General features: G+C 41.5%; 1 protein-coding gene across 7 annotated transcripts in view; it reads right to left on the bottom strand.

The window, feature by feature from the left end:
- LOC122563582 (coiled-coil domain-containing protein 171-like) overlaps window positions 1–8,753 on the bottom strand; it is a 268,787-nt gene that overhangs the window by 244,727 nt on the left and 15,307 nt on the right. For all 7 annotated transcript variants that reach the window (XM_043717497.1, XM_043717514.1, XM_043717527.1 and 4 more), the window contains exon 5: window positions 1,948–2,138. In XM_043717497.1, coding sequence (XP_043573432.1) covers window positions 1,948–2,138 — 191 coding nt within the window. The remainder of the gene's footprint in view (window positions 1–1,947; window positions 2,139–8,753) is intronic.

Genomic DNA, 8,753 nt, shown 5'->3' with positions numbered 1-8,753 from the left:
GTGACTACCCGGTCAGGTCCACGCCCCCCCCTACAACCCACCTTCCCATCCTGGCACCTTCCCCTGCCACCGCAGGAACTGTAAAACCTGCGCCCACACCTCCTCCCTCACCTCTATCCAAGGCCCTATGGAGCCTTCCACATCCAAAGTTTTACTTGCACATCCACTAATATCATTTATTGTATCCGTTGCTCCCGCTGGGGTCTCCTCCACATTGGGGAGACTGGGCACCTCCTAGCAGAGCGCTTTAGGGAACATCTCTGGGACACCCACACCAATCAACCACCCGCCCCACGGTACTTGGGGGCAGATGTACAAAGTAAAATTTACTTCTATAGTGAATGAAGCCAGGCAGGAGACAGGGGTCATTTATTGTAGGTTCAGCTCTGTTCAGAGAGGTGTTGTGGCTTGGAAAAGAAACTTTGGCTTCAGATTTTTACACTTTCCATGTTTATTTCTTGGCTACAGGCTTCTTCAATTATTTACTGTCTTTTGGTTTCTTCACCACATTCCCCTGGGTTTCTTTCTTTAGCTATTTTGAAGGAGTCAGAAGCACCCTGTCCTTTTGTCTGCACGAAAGAACCTTTCTCCACCTTTTGCCAGATATAGAACCTAATCTCAGTTTCTCCACTTTGACCCACTACCAGTTGAAGCTATCTTCAATGCAGCCAGAGACAACCCCTTGCAACCGCTACAACCTGCCACAACATTATTGCTGATTTATAGTCTTAGTAAATGTTATAAATACCAAAGAGTAACCAGTGCCTCTGTGCATGCACAGGCTATAGCCATCCTGCCATTAGCAATAATACACACTCAGTACCCAATTACCAAGACTATTTTTCAGCATATTCAGGCTCATTTGTCTTAAGCAGAAAGAAACATGAATTTCTTTCAGAAAGAAGCTAACAAATCATTTTAAACTCACAATCTTGTTTATTTGAAATTTTACAAGAAATCAATATCAGAGATCTTATGGTTTACAGCAGACTGGAGTTGTACATCTATCAAAGCACTGATTTTGCACAGAGATGAACATTCAAGAGACTTCGCCTGTCTTGTATGACTTGGGAGATTAAGCCAGTTTTGTCTTATTCAATTTCTACTCCAAAGGACATATTGATGAGCTTTGTTAGATACTGTAAAAACTGTAGCAGTGCAGAGAAGCAGTGCTTGGAAGTAATCATCAACTCTTTTATTGTAAATATCAACAGCAAAATGATGTCTTCTTCCCCTTTAGCGGACACACTAGTGAAGAAGGGAAGGCAAGCATTTTTGTATAGCATATAGAAATTCAAACGGAGAATTCAAGGGTCTAGAGAGTGAGGTAGAAGAATACTTTAGTGGAACCGAATATTACCAACATTGCTTAGTTTGCTATAGGTCAAGAGCACCACAGTTTCTCCCTCAAGAACAAACAACAAATCCCTATAAATCTTAAGGGATTATGAATTTCAAATAGTTGAAAAAACAAGAGGAAAATCCTTTGCTCACAAGGATGTTGCACTTGTATGCACCCTATTGTTACACAACAGTGGTTAGCACTGCTGCCTCACAGCGCCAGAGACCCGGTTCAATTCCCGTCTCAGGCGACTGACTGTGTGGAGTATGCACATTCTCCCGTGTCTGCATGGGTTTCCTCCCACAGTCCAAAAATGTGCAGGTCAGGTGAACTGGCCGTGCTAAATTGCCCCTAATGTTAGGTGAAGGGGTAAATGTAGGGGAATGGGTCTGGGTGGGTTGCGCTTCGGCGGGTCAGCATGGACTTGTTGAGCCGAAGGGCCTGTTTCCACACTAAGTAATCTAATCCAATTCTACACCAGCTCAAACATTGGAAACATTTCTCGAAAACATGAAGTCATTACTGTAGAATGTTCAGGATTACATCAAGTTACAAATAAAAACACATACACAACTTTGGAAAGAAGTATTGTTATTACTTGGTACCTGCAAGATAGCATCAATTCGATTCCTCTCAGCAATAAGGAATTCATTTTCTATATTACAGGTCTGAATAATTTTATCCCTATCCTCTTGTTCAGTTTGGAATCTCTGTTGATCATCTTTCCTTGCATGTTCAGAAATTGCTAGAGTTTTTTCCAATTCCTTCACTTTCTGTTGAAGTTCTGAATTTTGCACTGTTAATTACAAAAATAGAAATTCATTTAGATACTGCCTTTATAAAGTATTTACAATTTTAATATGCATGATGGCAAAATTATAAAAACAAAATCATGTTATTTACCAGATTGCATGTGTCTATCTCATTATTTACTCAGTGATCAACTGATTTTGATGATAACCCTTTGCTGAGGAATTTCATTAAACATTAACAAGCATCCCTTTGAAACTACTACATAATACTGGCATAAGTAATCTGACTCACTGGAATGATCAAAAGGCTGTAATTTCATTCTTCAAATCATATGCAAATGCAATGAGTTTTTATACCTTTTTTCTTCAGAGTCTCTCAAGAGTGAAAATACACTCATATACCATTTTGCTTATATATGTGAAAGATATTACCATGAAATTAATGGTCAAGTGTTGGTTGTAAAGCAATCAAATTTCATGATTAACCTGAGAACCTAAGACCTTCGAAGATTTATTTGTAATTACTGAACGGTTTCTGGTGTTCATAATGGCAACTCAAGTAATTCACCCATCACAGTAATGCAGCAAATTCAATGAAGCAGCATGTCAAACCCAGCCTGCATCAAGTAAACTATTATATTCCCTGTTTTTACAGTAAAAGATAAAGGTTCCAATTAAAATACATCTCATATGCACACAAAGGAAACAATTTAAAGCAGGAATCGGGAGTCTTGCTCACCAGCTGGACAGCTGATGGCGACTTCACAACAGTTCTAAAGAGGGCTAGGCATTTCTAAGGCTTTGTGTTCCTTGGTCCTAGGGAATTCCCACATTTAGTAGCTGTTCACTGAGACTAACACCAGTAAGATCTGTGGCAGTTGCCAGCAATGTGCTCGGGAGTAAGCCCAGGATTGTAGAAAGCTATTTACAAGTTCGCTGATGACACCACCATAGTTGGTCAAATCTCAGATGGCGACGAAACAGATGACAGGCAGGAGATGAAAGACCTTGAAAAGTGGTGTACTGAGAACAACCTAGCTCTCAATGCCAGCAAAACCAAGGAACTCATTACTGACTTTCGGCGGGATGTTACTTATGTCCCCCTACACATTAACAGCATAGAGGTGGAATGAGTGGAGAGTGTCAAGCTCCTGGGAGTGGTCATCCACAACAAGCTTTCTTGGATTCTGCATGTGGATGCGCTGGTTACAAAGGCCCAACAACATCTCTTCTTCCTCAGGCAGCTGAGGATATTTGGCATGATGGCGTGTACCTTTGCCAACTTTAATAGGTGCGCCATTGAGAGCATTCAGTCTGGATGTATCACTACCTGGTATGGCAACTGTACCATTCAAGATCGGAGACGGTTACAGAGAGTGGTGAACTCAGCCCAGACAATCACAAAGGCCAACCTCCCATCTACAGAATTCATTTACCAGGGCTGCTGTCAAGGAAAGGCCGCCAGAATTCTTAAAGATCCAGCCCACCCTACCAAAGTATTTCTACAGCCGCTACCATCGAGGAAAAGGTACAGAAGCCTGAACACACGGACCAGCTGGTTTTGCAACAGTTTCTACCCTACTGTTATTAGAATACTGAATGGACTCACAAACCCTTAACATTCACCTTTATCTGCGTTCTTGTTTTTGCCATTGTTTACTATTATTTACTATCTATGCCTGTACTGCTCGCAAGACAAAGCTTTACACTGTGCCTCGGTACAGGTGATAAATTCAATTCAATTCAATTCAGACCTGGGTCTCAGATTAATTATGTTGGCTATGAGACAGAGGTTTGACTCTCAGTGGCTCCCTCCTTCCCAATGCTGGGTCTCTCAAATCAGACACCAAGTGCATTTCAGTGCAGGAACTCTTGCAAATAAGACAGCATATGCTTTTTGTGGATACAGCCCCCTATGCTGCAGGATGAAACCCGCAGGTTGGCATGAATTGTCCAGATTTAGATCGTGGTACTGGCAAGAAAGTGCATGAGCCTCAACTTATCAAGTGCCACCTCACCTCAACTTCATCCCACCTTGGTCCCCACCTCACGAAGAGCTTTAATTTTCACCAAAAATGTTACTACAGTAGTTGGAGGTTATCAATGTCAAACAGTTGGAGAGATGTTCAACACAAATCGAACATTTATTGAGGAATAAGGATTTTCTAGAAAAGGAACGACAGCACCCAACGTCACAGCTAAGCTAATAAATTATTTTTTTTCCAGAATTACCAGATCTCCTACAGCACTGAGTCAGTGAGTGTGCTCACAATGGAAGGAGAACATACTACAATAAAGGCCACACATGCCAGTGGAAGAATTTGAAAAAAGTTAGTTAGGAATCTCAGAGTCAGATGTACAACACAGAAACAGACCCTTTGGTCCAACTCATTCATGCCAATCAGATATCTTAAATTAATCCAGTCCCATTTTTCAGCAATTGGCCCATATCCCTCTAAGCCTGTCCTACTCATGTACCCATCCAGATGCCTTTTGAATGTTGTATTTATACCAGCCTCCACCACTTCCTCGTTCCATACACACACCACCCTCTGCATGAAAAAGTTTCCCCTTAGGTCCCTTTTATATGTTACCCCTCTCACCCTAATCCTATACCCTCTAGTTCTGGACATCCCCACCACAGGGAAAATATCTTGTTTATTTACTCTATCCACACCCTTCAGATTTTATAAATTTCTGTAAAGGTCACCCCTCAGCCTCCAACTCTCCAAGAAAATCAGCTCAGCCTATTCAGCCTGTCCCTATGGCTCAAATTCTCTGAACCTGGCCACATCCTTGTAAATCTTTTCTGAACCCTTTCAAGTTTCTTAACATCCTTTCAATAGGAGGGAGACCAGAATTGGACACAATACTCCAAAAGTGGCCTAACCAATGTCCTATACAGTCGCAACATGACTCCCCAACTCCCATACTCAATGCTCTGACGAATAAAGGAAAGCATACTAAACACGTTCTTCACTATCCTTATCTACCTGAAACTCCACTTTAAAAGAACAACGAACCTGCACTCCAAGGTCTCTTTGTTCAGCAACACTCACCTGGACCTTACCACTGTGTGTATAAGTCCTGCCCTGATTTGCCTTTCCAAAATACAGCACCTCACATGTATATAAATTAACTCCATCTGTCACTCCTTGGCCCATCTGAAGATCATAGAATCATACAACACAAATAGACCCTTCGGTCCAACTCATCCATGCCAACCAAGTTTCCTAAACTGAACTGGTCCCATTTACTTGTGTCTGGCCAATATCTCTCTAAACCTTTTGTAATGCCTTTTAAATGAGATATCGAAAGTCCAGAGAGAGAGTGTGTCAGGGTGAAGGGCAAGGCTGGTAAGTGTAGGGACTGCTGGATAACCAGAGAAACTGAGGTTTTTGTCAAGAATAAGAAAGAAGCAATGTCAGGTATAGACAGCAGAGATCAAGTGAATCCCTCAAAGAATATAAAGGCAGTATGAATATACTTCAGAGGGAAATCAGGAGGGAAAAAAGGAGACTTCAGATAGCTTTGGTAAATAGGGTTAAGAAAAACCTAAAATGGATTCTACAAATATATTAAAGGACAAAAGGGGAACTAGGGAGAGAATAGTACCCCTTAAAGATCAGCAAGGCTGACTATATGTAGAACCCCAGGAGATGGAAGACATACTAAATGAGGAGTTTGTATCAAATGTTATTACACTGGAAAGGGTGCAGAAAAGATTTATAAGGATGTTACCAAGACTGAAGGGTTTGAGCTGTGAAAGGTTGGATAGGCTGGAACTTTTTTCCCTGGAGCCTAGGAGGCTGAAGCGTGACCTTGAGGTTTATAAAATCATAAGAGGTGAATAGCCATGATATGGATCAGGTCAGACACCTTCAAAACATTTCAAGAAAGTAGCCCAGACCCTAACTTTGAGAGTTGTTTTAAGTAGGTGTAACCAAAATATTCCAGGAGGGATGCAGCTGGTCAAACCATGTAGTTTTGACCAAAACTGAATTTATTTATAAGATTACTGAATGAAACACAAACAAAAGAAAACAGAATACTGAATAACCCATCCTATCTGAAAACCCAACAGATCATCTCATATTAATGATGCTGTTCCAAATACTTGCAACAAACCCCATAACCATCCCTTGGCACAAAAGGTAAAATCAATCACAGGTCTTACAGGAGAGAAGACAGAGAGAGGAGGATCAGCCTGGACTGGCTTCTTTCGGTCTAGCAGCTTTTAAAACTGACTGACTGCTTTCAGTGAATAGCCAGACTGCCAAAAACCAAATCAAATCGGAGAAAAGCTGAGCTGGGAGAACTGGTCAATCCCCTTTCATTCAAGTGGTTTTTTTTAAACGTAAAATCCTTTTGCCCGGGGCAGTATCTGTTAGCTATAATCAAGCTGGTCCTAAAACCCATCCAAGCCCAGACATTTTGGAACCTGTGTGTTTACAACCTCCTGAAAAAAAAAATGGACAACATAACCTTGTTCAAGAAGCAGCATTCTGACAAACATCCTACCTATAGCAGAATAGTTGATTATTTTGCCAACACACTTCATGTATCAATTATATGATTAAATAAGGTCATGAAACATGGAGATGGGGAATGTCTTTGTGATCTATCTGCTTATCCTCACAACTTTGCACAGAGAGATTCAGGAAATATATAAACATTTGCATCTTGCTGTGACCAAACAAGAATATTTAAATAAAATACATTCTAAACATAGGACTTTTAAAAACAGGATTGTTTAAAGATTGAACGATGTAACAATGCTTCCAGAGTTGCAATTGTTTCTATAAAGAACTTTAAATTGTTATATAAATGCAGTTGAACAGTACTTTTCACAGTTTGAACATGTTACAAAATACAAAGTTTGGCAGATTAAAATTTGACTGGCAACCTGTGTAGTATTCTAAAAAAGTTTGAAATATTGCAACCTAATTGAGAAAGACTCCCTACAAGACCCAGAAACCAAGTTTTCAATATTTACAGCTGAAATCAAATAATTCTGTTTTCACCTATTGTCCAAACAGTGGTTGGAGAGTGGGGAAACAAGCTTCAGAACTCCCCAACAACAGAATCAGACATTCAATCAAAAGTTTACAGAAGCTGTACACCAACACACGAAACAGGATTTCCAAGTACAAACTATAACTTGCCATTTTGAAGAAGTCGTGCTGAATCATAGAATTCCTACAGTGTGGAAGCAGGTCACGAAACCCATCAAACCCAGACCCACCTCCCTACCCCCAACACCTGAATTTCCCATGGCTAACCACCTAACCTACACATCCCTGAACAGTATAGCCAGTCCACCCAATCTGCACATTCTTAGATTGTAGGAGGAAACTAGAGCACCTGGAGGAAACCCACAGACAGGGAAAGAATGTGCAAACTCCACACATACAGTCGCCCAAGATCATCCCAGGCATTGTGAGGTAAGCAATGCTAACCACTGAGCCACCATGCCACTTCAAATCTCCAAAAGCATTTCTCAAGAATAAGATGGATGAAATATTTACACAACACAGTATTATTTTGTGAAATATTAGTCTGCTTTCAGATTGGGGTCACAAAATTCAATTGTTGTGTAGTAACACTCTCTCAGGGTGACATTATCAGTCCAGTGAAGAAGCCTTGTAGATTGAAAGCTTTTTTTGCAAATTACAAATTCCAGATCTGAAGCATCAATTTTTATGTAATATTTGTTATTGGGATGTGGGCAAATATTGCATTTATTGCCATGCACACTTATTAGACAATTGACTCTCAAATGAACCCAGTATTAGACAATTAACTTTCTTTCTACTGTTTTTTTCCCCCCCGGAACAAAAAGGTCAACCCAAATGCACTAAATAAACAAAAAGTGCAAGATCCTCTTTGACTGGGAACAAATCACATTCCAGGAAGTATAGTGTTTTAGGAGGGCTGGTGTCATGCGCAGTAGAACATATTTTACTGCTGAGGTGAAGTTGAAGTTGTATTCCTTCAATGGTTTCAAAAATAAGGGGCCTCCTATTTAAAATTGAGATAAGGAGAAATTTCGTCTCTCAGAGGTGGTCAGTCTTTGCAATTCTCTTCCACAGAAAGCAGCAGAGGATGGGTCATTGAAAATATTTCAAGCTGAAGTAGACAGATCTTTTGATTGTGCCAAGCAGGCTAAGATAAAAGGAAGGGAGGAGGGACTTGGGGGAGGGGTGTTGGGAATACGATAGGTGGAAGGAGGTTAAGGTGAGGGTGATAGGCCGGAGAGGGGGTGGGGGCGGAGAGGTCGGGAAGAAGATTGCAGGTCAAGAAGGTGGTGCTGAGTCTGAGGGTTGGGACTGAGAAAAGGTGGGAGGAAGGGAAATGAGAAAGCTGGAGAAATCTGCATTCATCCCTTGTGGTTGGAGGGTTCCTCAGCGGAAGATGAGGCGCTCTTCCTCCAAGCGTCATGTTGCCATGGTCTGGCGATGGAGGCGGCCAAGGACCTACATGTCCTTGGCGGAGTGGGAGGGGGAGTTAAAGTGTTCAGCCACAGGGCGGTTGGGTTGGTTGGTGCGGATGTCCGAGAGGTGTTCTCTGAAACGTTCCGCAAGTAGGCGGCCTGTCTCCCCAATGTATAGGAGGCCACATCGGGTGCAGCGGATGCAGTAAATGATGTGTGTGGAGGT

Source organism: Chiloscyllium plagiosum, chromosome 2 (assembly GCF_004010195.1).
Source record: "Chiloscyllium plagiosum isolate BGI_BamShark_2017 chromosome 2, ASM401019v2, whole genome shotgun sequence".
Taxonomy (NCBI): domain Eukaryota; kingdom Metazoa; phylum Chordata; class Chondrichthyes; order Orectolobiformes; family Hemiscylliidae; genus Chiloscyllium; species Chiloscyllium plagiosum.
This window is presented reverse-complemented; position numbering and strand designations above follow the sequence as displayed.